The sequence below is a fragment of the Leuresthes tenuis genome, unplaced genomic scaffold (assembly GCF_036924035.1).
Source record: "Leuresthes tenuis unplaced genomic scaffold, fLeuTen1.0.hap1 SCAF_3, whole genome shotgun sequence".
Taxonomy (NCBI): domain Eukaryota; kingdom Metazoa; phylum Chordata; class Actinopteri; order Atheriniformes; family Atherinopsidae; genus Leuresthes; species Leuresthes tenuis.
Window position 1 is genome coordinate 26,909,625 of NW_027325357.1, and position 26,249 is coordinate 26,935,873.

The window sequence follows — 26,249 nt, forward strand, 5'->3', positions numbered from 1 at the left end:
TTACTGTGGCACCTGTTCTAATTGTGCCAAAACTATGTTCATATTGGAGTGACAAAAAGTGTTTCTGTGTTTATTCAAATTTTAAATGTATGCATTGCATACTGATGGGTTGTTTGACTATATCCACTCCAAATGCATTACAAATTACCCCTGAAAGCCTGATTGCCAGTTGGATCTGCCTTACCATGGCAGCTTGTCAACAAAGGACTGATGTGACAAACGTTATGAACCACTTTTAAGAGGTATAGCAAGGTAGCTACCAATAGAGCCTCCCATCCTCCACCCAAAATATTTTGTCTCAAGTTCAGTGGACACAGATAGTGTACGTGGGAACTTCATTTTAGAACAAATTTAACCTGAAGCACATTGTGTGATACTGTGTCCAGTAAACGGTGAAGACAAAGTAAAGGTCTTTACTCACCAGGTCTGTGTTTTCATTTTGTATTTTAAAATTTCTTATCCAAAAAAAAAATTGCAATGCTAAGAAAGTTGTGTTGCTCTCCCTAAAATGAAATACCAGACCCATCTGATCTGACTTTTTCGAGGTGAAATTAACCATGTATTCCATACATTGTCATCAAGTGCTTGGTGTTGGAAAACAAACAGATGTCAGATGTTTTGGATAATGATTTTATGGTGGTGGTCACAGTCTCAAAAATCTGGTTTAAAAAAAATAGAATATCAAACCCGTCCTAAAAGCTTGATTGATGGTGAGAAGATTCAGAATCTGTGTGTAAATATGATCGATATGATAAAACATCATCAAATAAAATCATCAATCTGTGACCAAGAACAGACTGGTGTTGACTGGAACAGAAGTAATTCTGAGTTGAATTAGTATCAGTAAATCTATTCACATTCAGTCACATTTTAACATTATTTTGGCACAAATGGAACCTCAAATATCTCTAATGTGAGATTAAGGCTCAAAATCTGTGCGTCACATTTCAATATATAGTCATTAGGAATCATTATGTAGATGGTCATAGAGATACTAATCTATTTGACTTGTGCTGATATTAAGTGTTTTGTAAGGCTGCATTCTTTTCCTGATGTGTACGAAAATATGGTACTGGAGCGTAATTAACAAAATATTTTTGTTTTTTGAAAGGATTATTTATCGATGTTTTAAGCCAAACTTCTTGACTTCGTTATTTTACAGTTTTAACACGCACATATTCAAGTTCTGTAATTACCGCTTCAATTAAGGGTGAAACACACAAAGCAAAAAAACAAAAAAAAAAAAACGTACAATATAATGGTGCGGTCATACTGCCATCATTACGGTAAAGCTGAAGAGGCCACGCCTCCGCTGTGTAATCCTCCATGGACAGGCAGCTCTCCGCTCTCCATCATCATCTGAAAAAAAATGCGAGCGGGGAGCGGTAACAAAATGTCAACTGTGGCTGCTCTCCCTCTACCGCAGACATGAGCGACGTCCCGACCGCCTCTTCCACCCGCAACGAGTCGCCCTCACCATGCGGATCCACTGCAAAGTAGTTGTAATCGCCGTGTGTTTCGGAGTTTTCCTACTTTTGTACTTTTTGGGGGGCAATGCCGCGGACGATCCCCTGCTAAAAGAAGTTGAAGAGGATCAGGAGGAGGAGGATAGCGAATCCTTCCCGTCGCCGTCAAAGCTGGGAAGCGATGCTGCTGCAAAGTTTGCGAGGAAATCAGCCACTGGAGTCGGCGTCCGAGCGGAGGAGACTCTCAAAAGAGAAAAAGAGGGGAGAGCGATTAAAAGAGGGGGCAGCGTGAAAGCGAAGAGGTGAGGGGAGTTTGTGTCTCTCTCAGCTTTCTGCTCCTCCCCACGTTATACCTTCATTCCCATATTTCCGGTCTCTATGAAGTTTAAGTTTGAGTAGTGTTCAAGGCGTATCCTTCAACATAGCCTCATCTGTCAGATCAAAATTCAACGTGCATTTGTATCTGCTTGGCTCCACTTGAGTTCTCACAAAAAAAAGGGGGGGGGGGGTCGAGTTTATTGGACTCAGAGATGGGCTCCTCAAATATCTGGCTGAAATGTGACCAGAGAGCACGACTAATATGATTATGTGGAAATATGTGCAATATTGGCAGAGAAGAAATCACACACTAGCACAACATGGGGATCATCTGCAGCATATGAAAGTAGGGTCACGCATCTTCTCCGTCCTTGACTGGCTTTAAGTGACTAAATGTAACCCTGAAACACATGGATTGTAAATAATTAGGGGTTCAGAGAGGGATGGAGATGGCCAGTGAAATGCATTCACTAAAGCACCAGCGAGATATTTCTGGAAACTGCAGAGGACAGAAACCCATCCGGTTGAGCTTGCTCTTGTCAAAGTCTGCCAAAACAATCCTTGTGGATGGGAGGAAAAAAAGCTCATCAGGTGCCCCCTCCCCCTCTTTTGGGATAGTTAGAAGCTTTCGTTTGCCTTCCAAAATCAAACAAGAGGCAGAATTTGTCAGCTACCGTTTCTGTCCAAGGATGTCTCCCAGCTTTCTAATTAAAGCCTCATTTGCGTCTCTTGGGTTTTCCCCCAGCTGGCTTGAATGCCAGCCGATGCTATTATGGCAAACGACAATGTGGTTGTGGAGATACCCGCTCAGGAGGCAGGCAGTAATATGTATTCGGCTCCAGAGCCAGGCTGGAGGCTGGGGACACTGTTCGGTAGATAAAAACCATCGAGGCGTTGCATTGAGAAAGGACCTTTACGTCCTCGCTGAGAGCACACCGCTCGCTCTGAGTGTGCTGAGTGCTGATAAGGGAGATGGGGTGGAAAGGGTCACCGGTGGTCGTTGAGGAAGGAATTAGAGAAAGGGGGAAAAAAACATAACAGGTTGGAAAAAGCTTTGGACTGACTGCTGCGATTAAAGGAAGCAACTTTCTTTTGTACGAGCTGAGGGTGTCAGCCCAGAGGATTGTGAACAATAGGGTGCAGTTTAAGTATTTAAGTATTAGGATACAGTCGTGTACATGGAAAAAGCTATATTGAGAGTTTGGACAAGAAATAACTAACTGTCCCCCTTATAATTCCAGTTAGTTTACAGCAACACAGAAATACTCTGAGAAATGCAGAAAAAGGCAATCTTTTCATTCAGGGTTTTATTTTTCTGTTTTATTTTATTTTCCCTTCGCAGTTTCCATTTGCCAAGTGGACAGATTTCCTGTCTAACTTACTTAACAGACAAACATGCCTGTTTTTAATCATACAATTTCCTCTTGACACATCACACGAATTCCTGCAGCCAAAAATACACACCCCACATATGGCACGCTGCAGCTTTTTATCTATAAAAAGTTCCAGCGTCTCCTGGTTGTACCTCTTCTAATGGGAGATTTTACTTTTTTTTAAGTGTATGAATTTAATACATGTTGTTCTCACTTGTGGTAACTTCTGATGGGTATTTTCAGCATCTGACTTAATAAAAATAAATCTTAAATCTTCCCACCACAGCATTTCAGTCAGGTTGAGGTCTGGACTCTGACTGGACCTTTGCAACACCTTGATTCTTTCTTTTTCAGACATTCTGTTGTAGATTTGCTGCTGTGTTTGGGATCATCGTCCTGCTGATGAATGAGTTTCAGCTGAGCTTTATCTGTCAGACTGATGGCCTCACATCTGACTCTAGAATACTTTGGTATACAGAGGAGTTCATGTTGGACTCAATGACTGCGAGGTGTCCAGGTCCTGTGGCTGCAGAATAAGCCCAAATCATCAGCCCTCCACCACCGTGCTTGACAGTTGGTATGAGGTTTGTGCTGATATGCTGTGTTTGGTTTTCTCCAAACATCTGCACTCTGGTCTGGTCTGTCCAAAGGACATTGTTCCAGAAGTCTTGTGGTTTGTTCAGGTGTAACTTTACAAACCTAAGCTGTGCTGCCATGTTCTTTTTAGAGAGAAGAGGCTTTCTCCTGCAACCCTTCCAAACAAGCCATACTTCTTCAGTCTTTTTGTCATGAACTTTAACATCTAACATGCTGACTGAGGCCCATTGCACGATCTGACCTTGTGGTGAACTTTCTGGGACGTGCACTTCTGGGAAGATTGATAACTGTTTTGAACGTTTTCTGCGTGAGAATAATCTGTAGAATCATGGACTCTAATTAGTTTGGAAACGGCCTTGTAACCCTTCCCAGATTGATTAGCAGCAACAGTTGCTTTTCTAAGATAATTGCTGATGTCTTTCCTCCTTGGCATTGTGTTAACACACACCTGAATGAATATCCTCTTATTCCCTTTGGAGGCAATAGGGGTGTACTTAGTTTTTGGCTCAGCCTTTGTTCAGTAAGTGACTTGGTGTGATATGTCATGCATTGTTGGTCACCTAACATTGTATTTACCTGACTTTAAGTCTTAGTAAGAATAGAACCCTTTCCTTTTTTATTATGTCATGTTATGCGAAGTCTTAGAATTGAAAGAGGGTGTGCTCTCTTTTTCACATGACCGTATATCTGTGCATCTGCAGGATTAGATTGGTGTTGATGTTTTGTGTTGAAACAAATCCCCTGCCCTGTCACTTCAGATATAGTTAAGCAGTGTTTCCAGCAGTAAAGTAGTCACTCTCTGGCGGTGGCATTATGCGGAGCTATAAAAATGTCATCTCGCATGACTGAGCACTCTTTCCACTCAGAGCGGTTTGAAATCTCCCTGCTTGCCTGAGTAGCCTGATGTGCTTGGAGAGGGTGCTTGTGGGAGCCTCATCACGAGAAGAGCGGTCTGTCTCAAGTTTGGCTAACTCCCTTTTAAATTACTAGAGTATGAGTCACTTGATGTCGAAACAGAAAGATTGAAAAGACTCGATTTTGAAGAGCGGGATTTGAAAGTTAAAGTGTAGAGGGAGACTAATCATGTCAATAAGAATGTCAGTGTTTGCTGGTAGCAGCATTTATTTAGTAAGTAGGAGGTTTCTTTGAATACCAGAGCCACGAAACACTGCAACGCTGATGAACAGTTGGGCTTCAGAATGTCCATCATCTCAGTTAGGCGTTATTTTAAGTAAAATGTCTTTACTTAAAAGCTAGTTAGCTCGTGTGCTAAAAAGTTGTGATTGATACACTTACCTATTTTTCTTGACTATTATAGAATAAACTAACAATAAGTTATCTGAAAGTTGTGAGACTAAAGGGTGCAATTTGGAGTTTTTCACCTCCATTTGTCGTGGTAGAGGCGTAACAGTAGAGTTCCTGCTGTAGTTTTAGCCTACACTTGGCTCCTTAGAGGACAGGCGCAACCCTTGGAAAAGATGCATTTGGGTGTCTCTCTTTAGAACGCTTTTCTTATGTTGGATCCTGTTGGATCCAGCCACAGACCTCATTGAATTCTCTGTGATGAGCTGTTTATCCAGGAAGCTACCCTGATTGGCAGCTTACTGACCGCAGCTGTCTCACTGCCAGCGTTCCCAGCAGGTATCAACTGAATTAGAGTTGATCGAGCCAATGCAGCTGTGATTATGTGCTTTGCAGGGAGTAATCAGCTGAAGAAAGATGTGTGCCAGTCCGTCTCTCCATCTTTTAGGTTTAAATGGGACATATTGTGGAAGAAAAACTAGAAAACTTGCTTGAGAGCATTTATTTGGATGTCTGAAGATAATTCCAACTCCAGAACTCTTTTTAAAAAAGACTAAACGAAGAGCCAGGGTTGTGTTTTGTTTTTGAGCGTCCTTGGTTTGGAATTTTCTAGTTCACTGAGCTGTTCGGATGTGCAAAGGATTTCTATGTCACCCTTCCAGCACAGGGAAGACGCATCCGGCCTCTTCATCTTCACCCAACTTCAACTGTGACTCATGCTGCAGCAAATTCTCCTCAGCTGTTATAGTTCACTGAACTTAAGAAGGAAATTAGATGATTGTCCTATACCAGCACTTTGTCTAACGTCCTACATCCAGACAGAGGAATGGATCTACACACCCAGAGTTTATGGTGCGGATATGTGACTGGGGCATTAACCAGCTAACTGCCCCTTACATTCTCAGAGTGACTGAGAGAGGAAGTCTTTGAGAAAAAAAAGATGGCCAGTCATGTGTTTTGCTTATAGTTTGGCGTGCTAGTCTGAGCCTTCAGGCTATGAACTGTATTCTCTGTGATACAGTAACCATGTGGTTCGAGGGTTATTGCACTGCAGATCTCAAAAGAAACGGACCCTGTGCAAGAGATGGGGTCAAGTCAAGTAGGTCACACCCTGCCCTGAAAACTGGCCTCGCCAGACAGAGGTATAGATTCATAGAGGAAAAATTAGACTTAGTCTTTCTGTAGTATTTTGACCAAATTATGTCAGACATTGTGTTAAAACATCTGAGGAAAGAAGCGTCTCCTTTGACCTAGCGTATAAATTTCCATCCGGTTTAGTCAGCACATCTTGGGCTAAAAGACTAGTCTGACTCGTCACACATTGGTTTTAGGACATCCTGACTGAGTATCCCGATGCGTTATAACCGGCTGGGACAACAACTGAAATTTTCTTACAGTTTGGACTGCGCACCTGCTCTGAGAAGCTCAGTTCTGTTTCCGCAACACATCATCATCTGCGTACGTTCAGCGAACGGTTTTGTTACTCACGGCTTCAAACCGAAGGGAACATGTTGGATTTGTCCTCCAAATGACCCAGTTACATTTGAAAAGATTAAATGCCCTCAAGGGGGTTCTTTGGTGAAGTTGTTTCTTTGGTTCTTCACTCTGCACGAGAACATGTTTCTTTGGCATGATCTTTAAAGCTGCTGCTTTTTTTTGTTTGTTCTGTCCTTCCATATGAAAAAGGGCTGGCTGTGGTGCTTTGTAGGCAGGGAGCTCCTCTTCTGCTCGCTCTGCAGCCTGTAATAAATTCAGTCCTTTTCTACCTCTGCTGGGCTTTTTTTTTTTTTTTTTGACTGCTTCCAGATGTGGGGAAAGTGCCGAAACACAGGGCGTCATGCGTGTGAAGCCCATGCTTTACTCAGCAATGGAACTTTAATGCAGAAAGCATTTTGTTTGTTTTGCATGACTAATCGCGGTGCGATTGCTCTTTCGTCAGAGAAATGGATTGCATTTTCTGTGGAAGAAATAGTGATGTGTGTGTTCAGCAGCCTTGACAGAGCGTCGGCCTTTGAGGCAAGGCAGACAGGTTTCCCAGCACCTTTTCGTTCATCCTTATCTGCAGAGCATCACTGTCCCTCAGTCATGCAGAAAACCAAGTGTCACGCTTGGAGACAGCCCTGCAAACCCACCTGTCAAATTTCACTCTTCTTCCTTCCTGTCGAGACTCAGAGGAAATCCCTGTCTTTTTGTTATTGTGAAGCCATTTGCCTTTGCTGTTTCCCTCCAACCGGGCCTGATGAAACAAAAAGTTATTCTTTGTTTGCCGGCCCTTTTCCCTCTACAGCTATGGCAACATTTATACTGAACTGGTTGCCATTACAACAAGCCCCCTGCATTTGCATGTCTTTGTGGAGGATGACAATATGATATTGACCTTGGCTTCAGGCTCCTCCATTATACAAATGTTTTCCTATTATTACACTGGGAGGCACTGCTGAGTGTGTTTTAACTCAACAGCAGCATTTACTTTGCCTAGAGGGCAAAGTTTCTACATCAGATAAATATCTCAGCATGGCAGAACAGAGTCCAGTGAGAAATCCGAGAGCCCCTGTCTTTTAAAAAAGAAAAATCCTTGACTTTGCACATTGGATAGCTCCAAAAATGAACCAAGGCACTACGCCTTTTGATCAGGTTCCAGGGTGTTACTGCTTAACAGGGACATGTTAGCTCATTGACTAGATTAAACTGGAAAAAGAGAGGGGGAAGTGCTTGTAAAAGACACGTTGACCTTATATCACCCACTCTGCATTCTGTACATTTTATCTTATTGAATGTTTAATGTGCTGTTTGTCACCTTATAATAAATATATAAATAACCAACAGAAGACCAAAAAAATGTTCTTATTTTTGAAAGGAAAGACCATCTGTCCTTATATATTATGAGACAGTCCACTGGCAAGAACCATCAAGCTGCCAATTCTGGGAATAACCCCTTGCATCCAAACGTCCCCCTGTGGTCAGAGACCTTTAAGCTTGATTTATGCTTGAATGTCAGATCAAAGCCTCCATTGTAGCTTTCTGCCCTATGTCATAGCTTTTCAGTGCCCTGACATACACGTCCTCAGAAATGTAACTACACTTTCAGTATGGTTACATGCACAGTTGAGTCGAGTTTGACCGGATCACTTGATTTGACCATTGTTCCAGTATACATGCACAACAGAGGCATCGAGTGGTTGACTGAAGTATGACGCTGTCGCAGCATGTGGGAAAAAATATGACCCCCTATAAAGTTCTGTGTGGGAAACCATCAAACATGCAGGTATAGCAGAATTCAGTGATTTCTGTCGGATTACACTGTGGTTATAAGATCAAGATCTGCACTGTCTGGAAATGCTTAATCACAATGCTTTTGGCCTCTTGGTTTGATTAGCTTGCATAGGTGTGACCACAGTAATGAAAACCAGAGAACTGCCCCAAGACCCTCAAACTGCCCTTTCAGTTGAACATCTCAACAGCGTCTTCTTTGTAAAGTGTGCAGCGTTACGTTATTTTCACAATACTTCCTCACTGTGCATTTGGCACCGTTTATGTGGGATGTTACATGATCATTTTTGCAATTGTGAACAAATGCCAGCTCAGTTGATGTTCTTTAATATCTCATACAGATAAATCCATTACATTGCTGTATGTACTTTCTTGCCCCCACCCTAGACACATATGACCAATAAGCGGGAGCGTTTGTGAATTTTATGGAAAATGTATTTTGATTCACAAAGATAGAAAAATGAAAATGACTCAAACATTACTGTAACCTGAATCTTCAACACAAGGTTTAATTAACATGGAAGATTAATATACTTTCTCTCCGGGTTCTCCGGCTTCCTCCCACCATCCAAAAACATGCATGTCAGGTTAATTGGTGACTCTAAATTGTCCTTAGGAGTGAGTGTGAGCGTGCATGGTTGTTTGTCTCGTTTGTCTCTATGTGGCCCTGTGATGGACTGGTGACCTGTCCAGGGTTTGAACAAGTCTCATTTATTGAATAAGCTTTAGAACTGTTTTAACAAATTTTTTTAACAGTATTTTTAACTTGACAACAAAAAATGTCAACCAAATATTTATAAAAATATATATACATTCCTAATCTTTATTTTAAGATTAATTATTTGGCAACTATCCCTTAGGGTGTCTACACTAGGTAACACATTATTATTTTATCATTGTGTTTTTTTCCCCAATAATTTAAGATTTTTGCCTCCTGTAAGTCAGGTTTTAAGTATCATTAACATCCAATTTTACATTTAAAGATGGGAAAATAATAGCACAAATACACAAATTCATATATTTAGTATAATAACTGCACACGTTACATTTAGAAACTGTTTGGTCATTTTAACCTATCATTTATTGGTTTAAATTGGTTGCACCAACTGACAAATATTTACGCATATAATACGCATTTTTATAAAGAATATATATTGCTCAGCACTTCCCGAATACAATCAGTTTAAGACATGTTGGGAAAGTCTATCAAATAACACTGAAATTGGCCATCTTAAGTTCTGCAGCACACAGACCAGTTTACATGTGATATATATGATATGATGTATAATATGTTTCATAATGGTCAGCGGCTCTAAAGGCCCTCCTTCCAGACCGCACCCAGGCCTTGGTTCATTTAGATCTGAAAACACTTCTGGGTGCAGAAAATGACACAACCCTCATTCCTTGCATCAATGTTGGCTGTTACTTTTTGTTGTTACATTTCATTGATATGATAATATACCAGTGTGGCTGTGTTCACCTTCAGAGGTCACTGGAGGTTTTCTGATTTTTTTTTTACAAGACTTTCACAAAGACTTTTGTGTCACTGTCTTTTGTAGTCGATCACGAAATAATGTTGCCCGACCTGTGAGCAAGCGCACCCGGGCCCAGGAGGTCATGCACTTGGCTGTGGTAGCTTGTGGGAATCGTCTGGACGAGACACTCACTATGCTTAAATCAGCCCTGCTGTTCAGCCTGAAGAAGATTAAGTTTCACATTTTTGCTGAGGACCCCTTGGCCCCACAGTTTGAGGAAAGGGTAAGACACCTCCAGTGTGCCAATGCCAAATCCTATATTTCCATTGCACCACAATCTGCTTTTATTTTCCCTTTGGCTTATTTGAAATGGCTCTGATTTCTGATTTTCTTTGCTGCATATTTTAAACACTCCTCTCTTTGTAATGGATGATATCAAGATGAGCGCAGTTTTAACTCTCCAACTCACCCTAGTATAGACATAGAGCTCTTTTATCTCAAGGCATAGGCGTAATATATCACCTAGACATCCTGCCTTTTCTCCAGTACCGTATATCACTTCAAAGTCACCTTTTCTTGCATGACTTTGATTAGTTCTATTGATGCTGTAACTAAAAGTCTATTAAAGTCACTTCAGTGAATGGACATCAAACACTGCGTTAAGTAGCTTAAAGTTAAAATCCTCAACTTGTGAGCCTGTCTTCGTGTCTGGCTGCATCAGTGCTATGTGCTGAAAGTCCCGGGAGTCGAGGCTCTGATAGTGTTGTCCATACTGTCTTTGAACAGCGAAGAGCTTATGACCTGCCGCAGTTTTAAGAGACACGGCGAACGTGCTTGTCAACAGCTTCAGGCTCACTCATTCTTTGAAACCGTCTCTCAGTGATGACCTTTGGAAGGGTCCAGCTCCTAATAAGTTGGTCAGCATGAACTTCCACAATGTACTACGATGCTTTTTCTCGTTAAGACTATTGCTTTTTGATAAAACAACTGTTGGTGTCTGTATGTGTTACCACAAAGAACCAAACAAATAGCTCTGCTTTCAGTATAACTATTGTTGATCCTGATTATTTTTTTCTCATTCATCCTGCCTTGATCGATGTCTATAAGACACTTTCTCTGTATAATTATTGATGTGTTGCTTCGCTTGCAGCTGAACCAGTGGCCCGTCTCCGTCTCAGCCAAGTTCCAGTACAGCATCTACCCCATCTCCTTCTCTGTGGGCAACGCTGAGGAGTGGAAGAAGCTCTTCAAGCCCTGTGCTGCTCAGAGGCTCTTCCTTCCTGTACGACCGCAGCATTTATCTCACCATGTATCTCACATACCAGACTAACACCTAGTTTTGCTCACCTAGACCCATACATGCTCCAAAGTTCCATCTTTTTTGTAAATTGTAAGTGGATATTATTGTGGCCAAATGACCAAATAAGGTGTTCTAATTCACACATTTTTCTGTTTCTTTCGTTAGACAGCTCTATGCGTCAGAAATTGTGGTTGAAAATCAGTCAAGAAAATCGTTAAGACTGCGGGTTTAAGCAGTGAATTCATCCACACTTAGATGTACGATGAGCTCCCTCCCACAGAAAAAGTTAGAAGTGGCAGCATGTTTTTAACGTTTTAACACACACAGTCCAAAGTGTTGCAGCGGCAGACACTTCAGTAAATAGCTTGTTTCCGCTCCCTTAAATGTTTACTGGAACAACGAGGACAGTGGTCCAGATAAAAGACACAGTCAACTGTAGCCATGTATCAACTCAGCTGTGCTGTTAGTAGATTAGGAATCTTTTTTAAGCAGCCTTAGATAAAACAGTCAGTTCAGACCTGAACTGTTGATCTTAGACAGACTCTGTCTAAGATGCTGATGACTGGAATTTCACTCTCAGGTAATCCTTAAAGATGTGGACTCATTGCTCTACGTGGATACTGACGTGCTGTTCCTGAGGCCCATGGATGATCTCTGGAGACTCTTGAAGTCCTTCAACGGGACCCAACTGGCAGCAATGGCCCCAGAGCATGAGGTGCCCAAGATAGGCTGGTACAGCCGGTTTGCCCGCCACCCTTACTATGGAGTCACAGGGGTCAACTCTGGCGTCATGCTCATGAATCTCACAAGGATCCGCAGCACACTGTTTAAGGTAAGTTCAGACTGTTATCCAGTTTCCCAGCACTCTGATTGGGAGAAAGCTAAAATGGGCTCCCATTTCACTTTTGCATTCTGAAGGCGTTTGTTTCTTTGAGTGCGAGTCAAAAGCTGAGTGCTGTGAGTGGCTGTGACTGAAGCCTTCCAGATTACCATGCCAGCATCACAGACTTCTGCCCTCAGAACTCAATTTAGCAGCTTTGCCGGCAGTTGATTGTACATGGAAAGTGGAATATAAATGTGCTCCTTCTTTGATGTTTTTTCTTTTCTTTTCTTTTTAAGGCTGCTGTTGAGCTGTTTTTGTTGATGTTGGTATTTTAGAACAGTATGATTCCCAGTGGTCTGTCATGGGAGGATCTTCTCCATCCACTCTACCAGAAGTACAAGAACCACATCACCTGGGGAGATCAGGACCTCCTCAACATTATCTTCCACTACAATCCAGGTACAGTGTCTTTTTAATAGTGTATTTATAGAAAAAACACAAAAAAGGCTAAGTAATATCAAACTCTAATATACTATATATGCAAACTATAATGCATATATAGCAAAATGCGTGCTATATATCCATTTTAGAATCCCAGGCACAAATGCTGACTTAAAACTCCAGCCAGTCTGTCATGAATGTGGCTCAGTTAACACACAATTGACCATGGCTGCAGGAAGCAGCCGGCTGAGTTCCAGCTGCAGCAGCCAGATGTGGGCACAAAGTTCTCAGAGCCAGTGCATGTTCTGTGAGACAAAGAAGCAAATGGAGTGTCTGTTTTGCACACCTCCAGAGCAATCTACAGACAAGTCAATCAACAAGACTCTGAACTCTTTGGAGTTGTGGAGAATTCTTCTTTCTCAGCAGATGTGAACACTATGAAGAAGGCGTTTAAAAGGAATCAAATGCAGCTGATAATTTGATCCATGTTATCTTTGATAAACAGAAAGTCACCTGTTACTTTCTACTCTGGAACTACAAAGATGAGATCTTATAAGAGCGCACAGCATCATGTTGTGCCACTTCTTACGCTGGATGTTCACTATGTACACATTCACACCCAGCAGTATATTAATCATCAATTAAAACAAAGAAGGTAGTACCATTTTACTAACTCAACAACCACTTGAGGTTGGGAAAATCCAATGCGAAGGAGCAAGGTGAGCAGAAGTAGTAATGCTCATCACAACAGATCAGCGTCATATCCACATGTTCACAAGAACAGCCAAAGAGGCCAGTTACGACAGTGAAACTCACGCTCTTAAGGAATCTCACGAGTCTAATTTGTCCCTCACTGTCTCCTCCGTCCTCCCACCTCTAACCTGAAAAATCAACCTCAACAAAATAATGTGACACTTCCTAGAATGCACCTGAAGGAGCGAGTGTTTTCTTATGGAAGCTTTGTTGGCACCTGCAACGTCTCAGAGGGACATAACACTGTAATCCCACATTGTAAATTTAATTGGGAGGGACTAAGAAGTGAGGAGAGGATGTTGAAAATTGGGAAATGAGATCGGAGTTTACACTGCCACAGCAAGACCAGTGGAGGTGCAGAGGGATGAGACGGCCATAAACATGTCAGACACTCACTGACACACACACACACAGTGTGCTGAGTGTACATTTTGCCACATTCATAACCTGCACTCGACATGACATCTGCACTGATATGTTTAGCCCCACCTTTTTGTCTCAATTTGAGCTATTAGGTGTTTTATCTATTCAAACACTGCCAGTAGAATTGGACATTTTTGTGAATTAATAGCAGCCACAGACTAATAAACAACAAAATATTGAATAAGACAACTGAAAAACACTGGGACTACATATGCTATATTACCAGAAGTATTCGCTGATCTGCCTTTACACGTATATGAATTTAAGTGACATCCCATTCTTAATCCATAGGGTTTAATATGACGTGGGCCCACCCTTTTGCAGCTATAACAGATTCAGCTCTTATGGGAAAGCTTTACAGAAGTTTTATGGGAATTTCTGACCATTCTTCCAGAAGTGCATTCATGAGGTCAGACACTGATGTTAGATGAGAAGGCCTGGCTCGCAGTCTCCGCTCTAATTCATCCCAAAGGTGTTCCATCGGGTTGAGGTCAGGACTCTGTGCAGGCCAGTAAAGTTCTTCTACACGAAACTCGCTCATCCATTCCCAAACTGTTGGGAGCATGAAATTGTCCAAAATCTCTTGGAATGCTGAAGTATTCAGAGTTCCTTTCACTGGAAATAAGGGGCCAGAGAACATGTCTCCACTTCACTAGAGTCCAGTGCTGGCGTGCTTTACAACACTGCATTCGACGCTTTGCATTGCACTTGGTGATGTATGGCTTGGATGAAGCTGCTTGGCCATGGAAACCCATCCCATGAAGCTCTCTACGCACTGTTCTTGAGCTAATCTGAAGGCCACATGAAGTTTGGAGGTCTGTAGCGATTGACTCTGCAGAAAGTTGGTGACCTCTGCACACTATGCACCTCAACATCTGCTGACCCCGCTCTGTCATTTTACGTGGCCTACCACTCAGTGACTGAGTTGCTGTCGTTCCCAGTCACTTCCACTTTGTTATAATACCACTGACAGCTGACTGTGGAATATTTAGTAGCGAGGAAATTTCAGGACTGGACTTGTTGCACAGGTGGCATCTTATCACGGTACCATGCTGGAATTCACTGAGCTCCTGAGAGCGACCCATTCTTTCACAAATGTTTATAGAAGCAGTCTGCATGCCTTGGTGCTTGAACTTATACACCTGTGGCCATTGAAGTGATTGAACAACTGAATACAATTATCTGGATGGGTGTGTTAATACTTTTGGCAATAAAGTGAATGTTCTTACTGCTAACTGTGGAGGGCTGTTATTTTCAAATTTTCTTTTAAAAAAAAATACCTCTTTTTCTTATTATTCTTTTTAAGAATAATAAGAATGTTTGGTGTGATAGATCAGTAATGATGTGCGTGTGTTTTAGTCTGATGAGCTTCTTTCTCCACAGAGTGTCTCTACACCTTTGCCTGCCAGTGGAACTACAGGCCTGACCACTGTATGTATGGGAGCAACTGTAAAGGGGCAGAGGAGGAGGGCGTGTCCATCCTCCACGGCAACCGCGGAGTGTATCATGATGACAAGCAGCCAGCATTCAAAGTAGTCTATGACGGAATACGTGATGTGAGTATTCCAGGAAGTTTCCCTCCCCCAGGTGACGTCACTGGTGTAGTGCTGATGCATAGCGCCCTCTGTTGAAGCAGAAAAAGCTTTTGATCGTTTTCACTAGTTAAGTGATTAAATCCCATATCAGACAGCTTCATTAATTCCCACCATTCCAGAGCAAGCAATTAAAGGATAATATCACATGCCCCAAACAAAGTTCCAGGGTTGTGAGCTTTACTTTGCTTCAGACATCGGTCTGAAGCGATGATATTTTTTGCTCTTTCAAAGAAACAAGTATGACAAAGTGTTTTAATTAGGTATTAGGCCATCAAAACGGCTTTCTTGTACCTTGGCAATGATTCTACAGATCTATGGAGCTTTACCAGAGCACTGTCAATCATTCTACCTGCTGAGCTACAGGTGCCCCCAGACTATTTTATTATTTACTCACTTCCTTTGAGGGTCAAGGGGTCAGGTCCTTGCTTTAATTTGCCTCTAGTGTTCACAGTGCCCTCTGAGTGGCTGCAGAAATGCTCCATTTTCACAGGTTTTACCAGTCCCATCAGCGATGGCTGCATTCCATTTATGTGCGTCAACCCCTGGGCCTGGTATAATCACTGATGTTATTGCTTGCAGCTGTGCTTTTCCTTAGACGGCACAGCAAAAGTGAAATTACTCTGAAGTGATGCCAAGTTATTTGTATGCATGATAGTCTTTTTATGTCAGTGAGTGTTTTGTGAGTAGAGTTAATACACTGTCAGCAAACAAACTATACCTAACTGAGTGTGTTCATATTCTAAACTTCAAGCTCTGACTTGTTAAAAGTGAATAAAAACAATGTGTATATATATGCACCTTCCAAGAATTGGTTCAGGATAATGCACAGAATGCTCCTTTAGCTCATAAAAAGACCAGATCCAACTATTGATTCTGTGATGCTAATTCTCTCCAGCTCACGTCAAATAATCTGGGTCAGTTTTAATTTTAGAATTTGTTTTCACCAGCGGCAAAGTCTGCTCCCTCTGCTGTGCTGAGATAAGCCTCTTTAAAGACATACTGGGTTGTAATGAATGATTAATACCGAGCCACACCCCCAAGCCCCGCAGACAGAACTTGTAAACACCATTTAGCATGCAATGGGTTCCATTAACAACCATTAGAAATGAAATGGCACTGTCTGTGTCTCTGCAGTTCCCCTTCGAGGACAACATGTTCCAGTCACTCTTCTTTCCCATCCAGACCAAGTTCCTGGACACCGTCAACACCCTATGCGGTCGGATTCCACAAGTCTTCCTCAAGCAGATAGAGAAGACAATGAAGAAAGTATTTGAGGAAAAAGTGGTGCGCCACGTCAAACCACGCAAATAACTCACCGAGAAATTGGACTCCCTGTGGATTTATGGGTCATACCAGCACCTCTCTGATCAAACAGGTCGCTCTGCATTTGAATCGTGCAACATGTGGCGCCTTCTGAAATAAGGCTCTCATGAACATTGTGACACTAAAGTGATGTCTTTTTTTTTCTTTTTTTTTACCTTCCAATTATATGGTCATAAAAACAAGTGAGAAAGTTTGAAAAAAACAAAAGTGCTTTATTTTCATTGTTTTGTTTTGTATTGTTAAGAATGGTGAAGACATCAGTTCATCTCAAGCGTCGCAGAAAAAACAGACTTGCTTTTCTCCGCTGAGCATTATACAAAGGTTGCTATGTTTATTCGTCCTGATACACTTTTCGTTTTTTTAAATTACTCCTTGTTGGACAGCTTTACTGTGCGAAGCAGCAAAAAAAAAAATTTATAAAAAAATTGTGAATGTTTTTACGAGCAAATAACTTAAAATGTGAGCCTGAGAGAATGAGAAGAATCCTGAGCTTTTTTTGGTCTGATTAAACACGGATACAGATGTTAAAATGCACTTTGTGAATGATGCCAGAACTGCATGTGTTGTTGCTTATCTGCTTTTTTAACTATTTTATTTTTTATTTTGGTTTAACACGTCCACTTTAAACATAAAATTGATTGAGTCATACCAAATGTGCAAGGATTTCTTTTAAGTGGCGATGTGATACGGCTCATTCATGTGGGCCATGTTTGCTATTAGAAGAAAATGAGTGGTAAAGGTGTGTGTGTGTGTGTGTGTGTGTTTGTTTGTGTGTGTGTGTTTGAGGGGGTATCTTTGATTGTAATATATGTTGCCTGCCGTGAATACATAGGTCATATGTTTCTACATTATTTTTTGTGGTGTACTGATTTTATTGTATCATATCATTCAACCTGGAAACTGAAAATGGCTGTACAGTCGACATGTGTTTCTGAATAAAACAAAGACATTGAACTGAAACTATAAATGTAGTTCATAGAACTGGACTTGTGTGACTGGTTTACAGAGAGTTCCCCATAATCTGTCAAAATAGGTTTTCTAATGTAGTTTCCGTGCCGGAATTAATTCTAAAATGTTGTTTTCAACTTCTTACTCAAATTGCATCGTCTGTAGTGGATGAAGTGAGCTTGTCAACCTATTACAAATCCAGAAAAACCTGTTAGTGGGTTCCTGCTTTATTATTGTTGTAACGTTTGGTTTGTGTCAATGGGTTATTCTCATGAATAAGTAGTAGTTCAGGCATAAGTTTTGTGGCTCTCCTCAGTGCCTTGCCTTGTCTGTTGCTGAACAGGCAGTGACCTCACGGCGCCATATTAAAATGCTCTCTCCTCATTGCCTGTGAGATTGTAGCTTAGCAGCAGCTAGCCACCAGTCTGCCTTTTTACATCTTCAACACTGACAGAGGGCAACGACGGAATGGAAATTGACTCGCTTCAAGAGGCTCTCAGAGGTATTTTAATCTTATGTCGTTACCTTTGTTTTAATTTAGAACGATTGATAAACGTGTCCGTCCAAAAATGCTATGTCATTTTTAAAAAGTAAATGGACTATAGCTCATAAGCTAGTGTCGCTAGCTAGCTGCCACTTATGCTAACATAACAAGCGCTCTCACGGAAATGGTTAGCTGTCTATTGAATATATTAGCCTTGACATTAAACGAACGAATTGCGGTCTTTCATTTATCGGCACATGAGGACGTAGATATGGTTTTCCTCTGCATTTGTAAGTGTGCTCAGTGATGACCGAATATATGTTCAATGTCTATGGTTATTAGTAGATAACCGTTTGCCGGTTACTCTGTTGCGGCTAACTTAGCATTTCAGCCAGTGCGCTAAACTTAAGCTAACTGTGGCTAGCAAGCGCTCTGGATTGATTATGTAAATAGTTAAGGTTGATCAAATAATTGATTGTCCCCCGAGTAAGTACTGGACAGCTGTTAACAGACAGTTCAGTTGACTCTAATAGATAATAATTAAGATAAGACAAAACATCTAGGTTCAGTGGCAGTTATCAAAATTGTAGGTTTCGCTAGGATAAATCGAAACTTTGTTATCTACACTGGCTGCATAAGAATTTATAGGTTCGCCTGTTCACGTTTTGGTTATTTTTCTTCTCAGATTTTGACAAGAAAACAAAGAAAGAGTCATCCCCTCTTTTGGAACAGTTTCTATGCCATGTTGCCAAGACTGGACAGACCATGTAAGTGTACACTGCAGGCCTGACACATTTCCCTTTGCTTACCTTTCCAAGGTGCATCTGATTTTGAAATATATAAAAAATATTGAGTTTTCTTCATTTAATGTCAGAAGTAAACTATGGCTTAGGTCGAATAAATAGTCAAGATTGTTATGGCTTCTTAATGTTTCTCTCTTTAGTAAATGGCTGGCTGTGCCACCAGTCTTTAGTCAGTTGGTGAACTGGAAACTTTACCAATGCAGTGAAAGCAAGTACTGTAATTCCTGCAGCTGGCAGGGGTATCAAAGACTTGGACAAAGATGAGCGCAAATGATGCAGGATACAAAGGTGGTAATGTTGAATTAGAAAATGACAAACGTGCAAGGAGGATCACAGGAAATGTGTAAAGATACAGAAGGATGGCTGTTGGTTTGTGGAGCTCAGCAGCCCACCAGCCAGCCTTTAGAGACTGAGGCAAACACATTAAGCAGCTGCCGTTTTGTTTTTGTTTTTTTTATTGTCACACTTTTGTCTTTTGAAAATCTCAGATATCTCTGACAGTTGCTGTGGAAATTCAGTTTTTAAGTAGAATCTACTGCTAACAAGAATTACACCAGAGCTTACTTCTGCTATCGTAACACGACAGACTCCAATGCTCATGTCTGAAGTGTTTCCTCTTATATCAGATATATTTGGCTGTCGTCTTCATTCTTTGCATTTTCTCCAGGGTTCAATGGTCTCAATTCAAGAACTACTTTCTGTATAAACTGGAGAAGGTGATGGATGACTTCAGAGCCTCGGCGCCTGAGCAAAGAGGTCTGGCAAATCCCAACGTGGAGTCGGTTCCATTTGAAGACATGAAGGAGAGGATCTTGAAGATTGTGAACGGATATAATGGGTGGGTACCCGTTTGCTTTAAACTGACATTGACCAGTTTGAACAATTGAAACTTTAGAACATGGGGGGCGAAGCATCAATAATCTTACATAGACTGCTTGTAACGGACTACCTGTCCGGAAGGGGCAGGTGTTCTTGAACAGGATATCGTTCAGGTTCATTTGGGCATCATTTACGACCTTGATACCGTTCTCAGTGCCCATCATTATCTTGGTGCTTTAAAGAGCTACAGATTGGAGGCCCTGTTGTACGTCTGCGACTGTTTTGGGTCACAGGACATGGGGGGCTTTAAAAAACCAACCCGTTCTGATCTTGAGAGAATGGGACAGCTTTGAGAATGGGTTGGTTTTTCACCAACCCAGTTTGTTGCATCAGACTGAGCTGCTTTGGCTGAATGTTGAAGGGCAGGAAACTGTTGAGATATCTCCGCTCAGTACCGTAAAGAAAGGTGCACACATTGTGTGTTTTTATGTAGACGTCACATAGCAGGTTTTTTTTTTTGTAATGAGAATGAAGTAGAGAAAAGCACTATTTTTGATACTTTGCTTGTGAGTACTTCGCTTCACAGGCAGAGAAGAACATCATGTTCAGAGCCAATCAAAGACGGAGAAGTCTTCGCCTGTCACCGACTCTGCCCTCAGAGATTCCTCCAGACTAATGTGGTTGCTTTTAAAACAGCAACCAGGTGGCAGAGCCCACTGAAAATGAAAAGTTCAAAATGTGTGGCCAGAAAGACTAGTTAACCTATTATCTGTGGGGATAATATGGCTAATGTGATGGTCAGCATCCGCTGCAAAGAATGTGACCAAAGCCTTAATGGTGATAGTGTTTTTTTTCTGCAGCATTGGGCAGTGTCAAACTGAAGCGGTGACAAATCAGAGATGATAAAGTGTTATAATGTAGCCCAACATGCTGGAAGCTTGCAAATGCACACTGCTGCTGAGAGTGTCGGTCTCTGAGATCCCACAGCATGCACTCCGTCTGCAACATGGCAGCATCAAGCAGAGGAAAAAATCCTTGAAAGGCACCATGAAACATTTGAGTGAACCTCAAGTTATTCTGGGGTCCCAGGAGGATGCGGTGGTGCTCTTGTTGCAGAGGCAGCTTATGCTGTGGGATATCTTTCCAGTGATGCCAGGGCTTGCAGATTTGTGAAATCTCACACTCGGAGTCTTGTCGACTGCTGATCATTTCCATCGAAGAAAAGTTACTTGACTTCAAAACGCTGTCTGAAGTGGCAGTGGTATTTTCAGCCTCCACAGCAGCAGCAGAGTTGGGTTCCAACTTCTAAACAAAGATGTAAACATGTGAAGGCACCCGTCTGAGACACAGATGATGAATTAACGTTCCTCTTGGTGTGATGTGGACAAAAAGTACTGTCTGTGTCTCTTCATATGTTCTTCTGTGGCTCTCTAAAAGCTTAACGGGCAAGCTGTACTATGTCGATGGTTACAATGGAACTGTTGGTGAAAATCAAGTGTCCCCTTTAGATAAAACATGCAAAACTTTTGCCACCTTGTCTGTCATTGTGATAGAAAAAGCCAAGCGCAACGTCTGGTCTTATTTGGAATGATTAAAAGATGGTTCAGGATCCCCTTGCTCAACCAAAGCTCTAATTGTCTTTCAAGTTTCCTGACGAGTTATGTTTACCTCAGTAGATGTAACCGCAGTACCCCCCCCCCATACATAACATGATACCTTTCTTCAAAACCCACAACACGCTTTACTGCCGTAAACCTGAGACATTGATGTCACTGAAAAAGATGTGATGACTCAAACCACTCGCATCGACCGCATGAAACCATAGACGCATCTTCGTGTCACTTTATGTTTGTAATGTTCTTCTTCCTCTCTTAGAATCCCATTCACTATCCAACGCTTGTGTGAGCTACTCACGGAACCCAAAAGGAACTACACAGGAACAGAGAAGTTTCTCCGAGGGGTGGAGAAGGTACGTTCCAAGCCACAAAGCTCACATTTCAAATGAACAACTTCTGTCACAAATCTGTCCGTTTTCCGTTTCCCTTAGAATGTAATGGTGGTGAGCTGTGTCCATCCGACCTCAGAGTACGTGACAATTTCATGTTTGACAGTTTATGAAATATATTTATTCATATAAAGTATATACAGTGTTTATATGCTTTCCAATGAGTTAAGCTTAGTGTCTTCTCCTCACTTGCTTCTTCAGGAAAAATGGATGCAGTGCAGTCAATAGAATGAATGGAGTGATGCTTCCAGGGAACACGTCAGCTTTTACCGAGAGGTTATCTTGACCGCAGATTTCTAACATCTAACATAAATTTGCCTGACATTCAAATTTAAAAAATATAAGTGAGCATTTAATTTCTCAGCTTGTTTTCTTCTCCTTTGCCTTTTGTTAGAAAGGTGAACGGTCCCGGAACTCCGCGGCCGCTGAACAGACCAAAGCTGTCTCTGGCCAACTCACTAGCAGCTAACGGTCTGCCAGACAGCACAGACAACAACGACCTCAACACAGAGCAAGAAGGCAACAAAGACGCAAAGTATGAAAGAATCTTTCAAACACTGGAAAATGTTCCCGCCGAACACAACCAGAGCAGCTGGGAATCTGAGCTCCTTGTCCCGCTTCTTGTTTCTGTTTCAGCGAGCTGTCGCCTTCAGAAGCGTCCCCGGGGAGCGCCGTGAAGAACAAGCATTCAGAAGACGAGGAGGAGGAGGACATGGAGGCTGAACACCAAGAAGTGAAGAGACTCAAGTTCAGCAAAGACGAGGAGGAAGAGGACGAGGAAGAGGAGGAACAGGAGGTGGATACACTGAGGCCTTTACATAGCACCTGCCTCTCAAAAGAAGCAGAAGCCATGGTCCAAGAGGAGGAAGAAGAGGAGAAGGTTGCAAATCTTAAGAAGAACGAAGCCTCCACCACTGCTACTGCCACTGAAGACCAAGGTAGGTTCTATTATGTCCTGTGTCTTCAGGTTCAGTCATTTGAATGCTTTTCACGATGACAGATATTTAATATTCAAGGACAATCACAACATTGTTTCCAGAGTTAAAAAAACACATCACCACACGGACACCAGTGAAAGGACTGCAGCAGAATACAAGCAGAACATTGAGGCATGCTGTTGTGTGACAGCACCCACAGTTCGAATATAAACCCGATTAAGACTCTGCTCTTAATGGGAGTAAGGTCTTAATCACGTTAATGTCATCGCTTGTTTTTGCACAGTCAAAGAGATCGAATAGTTTTTGTGATAATGTGTTCCTTACGAACAACAGCAACCGAAGAGTTCCTCCCTGCTGGCGTAGGAGGCAGTGCAGTGTTGCAAGTCAAAACCGCACAGACGGTTTTCTCTGGTTTGAATTGGGCCAACTTGGGCCTTAATTTGCATTGTCTTGCGTTTGTGGCTACTTTTCCCACTGAAGGTGTTGGCTGTCGCTCTCTTGACGAAGAGTTTTTGTAACGGCGTCGCTCCAGTCAGCACTTTAAGTGTGAAAAACAACTGCATGCCAAAATTCAGTGTGATTTCCTGGCTAAGCACACATGTTGAGCTGCTACTAGTTTTCTCTTCTTTTGAGGGAAAACGCTTGTCAGTGCAGATAGTTGTGCACGTCCACTGTATTTCTGTCAGATGGAGACGGGCAGGTGATGATCCAAAATGATTAGCTTTCATACTAATTATGTTGACCAGTTGATGTTTTATTGGCATTAAACTAAGTTGTAGGCACTCTCATAATGAAGCCTGATGTAGCAATCTTAATTCATTAACAGGTGTGTTTCTCATCCTGGATTGCCCTTCAACCGGTTTGACTTGACAAAGAAAATGTTGCCTCGGTGCTGTAGTTCCTTGTGGAACTTGACAGCTTCATCCACCTTTTTAGATAATTGCTAAACATTTGGATGACCTTCTGGCTTGAGGGCGGGCTTCAGTGCATTGTGATGTGATCAGGATTTTTCAGACCGCTTTATGAGGTTGGGGCTCATGTATAAATCATATGATTGCTTTGGTGACGTTATGAAAATACACGCCTTCCGTTTTTCTTTGTTCCAGAACCAACAAGCAGCACACAGGCTGAGATGTGCACAGGCTCAGGTCAGGAGGTGGAGCAGGCTGAGCGGGAGGTACCGTGCAGCTCCGAGGAGGAGGGCAGCGACATGGATCAGACGGAGCAGCAGGCCCCCGCAGGCGTCGCAGAGAGCCCCGAGACCAACAGGGACAGCGAGGAGAGCAACAGCGACCCAGTCAGCAGCAGCAGCAGTAGCAGCAGCGGTAGCAGCTGTAGTATAGAAGATGGAGCAGAGCCGGCCAGAGAGGACGTAGCTCTCGCCCCCTCCAGCAGTACAACTGAACCTCCTACAGAAGGCGCCATGGGAAGTGCCACCTCAAACACTGGGACCACTGAGGAGCCTATGGAGCAGGACTAGACTAAAAGCCACCCCTGCAGCCATGTGACCATAAACCAGCTTGTCCTTGAATCCAGCCTTACTGTCACTGGGAACGGGGACGAAGGCTCCTCGAACACCTCGTCCCGCTTTCGGACACTCCTCCAAAATGGCTACCTGGCATTGATGTGGGCATACAAAATATAATTTTTTTTCCTCTTTTTTTACCTCCTTTATTGGAATATTTTATTGCTCTTCTGATTTTTCCTTTCAGTCAGGGCCGGTTTCAGCAGCCTTGAAGTTAATGGCTGTGTTTTTGTCTTTTTAATTTTTTGCTATGTTTGGGGTCGTTTGAATTCTGCAGCGGTCTGGTTCTATCCTGAGCCACTCCAACCTTTGGGGCATGTGATGTGACAGGTAGTCTTCACGCTACCAGAGTTTGAACAGAGACCATGCCAGACCTTTTCTTTCTGTTTCGAGAGATAGTTTCAGTGGAATAAAACCAGTCTGCGTTCCACAGTCCTGTAAAAGTTTTTAGGTCAGACATGACCCGAATCCCACCACGTTCCACCAGGCTGTTTAAAAAAATTTTTACTCCTCCATTCGTGAAATGGGAGGCTTTTAGTTGATTTATTTTTTTAATTTCTCTCCCCTTGGTGTCTTATCATAATCATATTTTTGCAACGATACACTACCAGTCCCACTGAACTATACTATGAAATGCTACCTTTTTAGAGGGGTCCTCTGTAGAATTATATATTTTGAATGCATAAAACTATAATTTATGATCATTTCAATTCAATGACTTCTTTTGGAGTATGTTTTTTTTTTTTTTTTGTCTGCCAGTTGTTTCCAAAACCAGCTGTAAGTACAAAGATGACGGCTTTCTTTGTATTGTGATGTCACCACGCTGTTTCACCGACTGATGTCCAGAGCGGTTTCTGGTTATAGTTCTACACCTGTTTCTGCAGCTGTACTTTTTGATATTTAGAATTTTAAATTTCTGTAAAGTAGATTTTTGTAGATTGTAATACAGTATGTGTTCACTGCCTTTGTGGAACCATATATAATTGTATAATTTCTGTGTATACTCTGAATGCTTTTGCTTTCAATGCGGTATTCAGAAACAGCAATAAATGTTAACATTTTTATGTGTGGTGGTCTTGCTTACTTGCACAGCGCTGCTCTTCCAACTCGACACTTATGTCACTTGGAGAGCGTCGTGTAGCTGGTGAACATCTTCTTCAGCCGTTTAAAACGTTCAAAACGAGGTTTTGACTTTCTGTAAGAAGTACTGACACACGATGGTTGGATTTGATTTGTTGAAAGCCGGATTGTGTTTGCGTCTTCTGGCTGACGGGTGGGTTTGCTCGTGTCAAACGGCACTAAAAAGCAACCAAAAAAAAAAAAGACTCTAATGCCTGCAGGGTCAATTGTCGTGCATTCGAGCTTTTCTTGTGTGAACCTTAAAAAAAAAATGTTTTTGTAATTAACTGACAGCTGAAATGCTTGTAGCAGCTGAATTATTCTGTTCTCATTCAGTCTGTGGACACTGATATGAAATGTTTTTATGGCGTAATAACATACAGATGCAGCAGTTAAGGAATGGCTTGTTTTGTCATGCGTGGGCCATTCATCTGCCCGACAATTCTCTGTAAGGTCAGTGGCTGAAATGGGCTGGAAACTGGCTGCCCTTTGACTGAGAGGCAATTCTACTGGCTGCTCTGCCTGCGTAACACCGGAACTCTGTTGAGTTGCAGTGCGATGAAAAAGTCACGAGCCACCCCTCATTACTTTACATTTTTCTTGCAAGGAGTCAGATGAACAATAATTGTTCAGGCTTTCTTTGGATTAAGTTTTTCTGTGTAAATTGGCAGCTTTTTCACACATTTTCAGTTCAGTCCTTGTAGCTGACCGTTTTCAGAGGAATGTGTCTTTTTTTTTGTTGTTTATCAAGCTACTTAAGGCTGGCTTATGAAAATTTTAAGCATAAAAAGGCTCTTAATTCAAGGTATGAACCAGTGTTGTGACAACTTAACAAAGAATCAATTTTAAATGGTATCTTTAGGCACTTTGTAGCTAGAAGCCTGTCAGAAAAACCCATCATTTGGTCACATTTCTCTGTATTTAAGAGAAAGCCCAAAGATGATAACACAGCTCGACAGACATGAAATAGTTGAGTTTTTTCTGCACCAGACTCCTAAATGGCTATTAGCTAAAAACTTGGCATATGTCAGCATTATGTGGAGTGCCCTTAAATATTTGAGAAAACTTCACAAGTGGAGGACAAAAGAAATATCCAGAGTATCTGAAAGTTATGTCTTTCAAAAAACAAAAAAACAAAGCTTGTCTAAA

General features: G+C 41.9%; 2 protein-coding genes across 2 annotated transcripts; both read left to right on the top strand.

Moving 5' to 3' along the window:
• Nucleotides 1-1,335: 1,335 nt before the first annotated feature.
• On the top strand, nucleotides 1,336-17,426 carry gxylt2 (glucoside xylosyltransferase 2). The gene is made up of 7 exons (XM_072382853.1): nucleotides 1,336-1,768; nucleotides 9,886-10,084; nucleotides 10,952-11,083; nucleotides 11,682-11,933; nucleotides 12,260-12,383; nucleotides 14,925-15,097; nucleotides 16,271-17,426. The coding sequence occupies exons 1-7, from the start codon at nucleotides 1,479-1,481 to the stop codon at nucleotides 16,445-16,447; spliced, it is 1,347 nt and encodes a 448-aa protein (XP_072238954.1). The 5' UTR covers nucleotides 1,336-1,478; the 3' UTR covers nucleotides 16,448-17,426.
• Nucleotides 17,427-17,733: 307 nt separating this feature from the next.
• ppp4r2b (protein phosphatase 4, regulatory subunit 2b) lies at nucleotides 17,734-25,045 on the top strand. Its single transcript, XM_072382854.1, has 9 exons — nucleotides 17,734-17,909; nucleotides 18,577-18,658; nucleotides 19,362-19,532; nucleotides 21,389-21,482; nucleotides 21,561-21,598; nucleotides 21,720-21,794; nucleotides 21,913-22,053; nucleotides 22,155-22,456; nucleotides 23,563-25,045. The coding sequence occupies exons 1-9, from the start codon at nucleotides 17,876-17,878 to the stop codon at nucleotides 23,934-23,936; spliced, it is 1,311 nt and encodes a 436-aa protein (XP_072238955.1). The 5' UTR covers nucleotides 17,734-17,875; the 3' UTR covers nucleotides 23,937-25,045.
• Nucleotides 25,046-26,249: the final 1,204 nt, after the last annotated feature.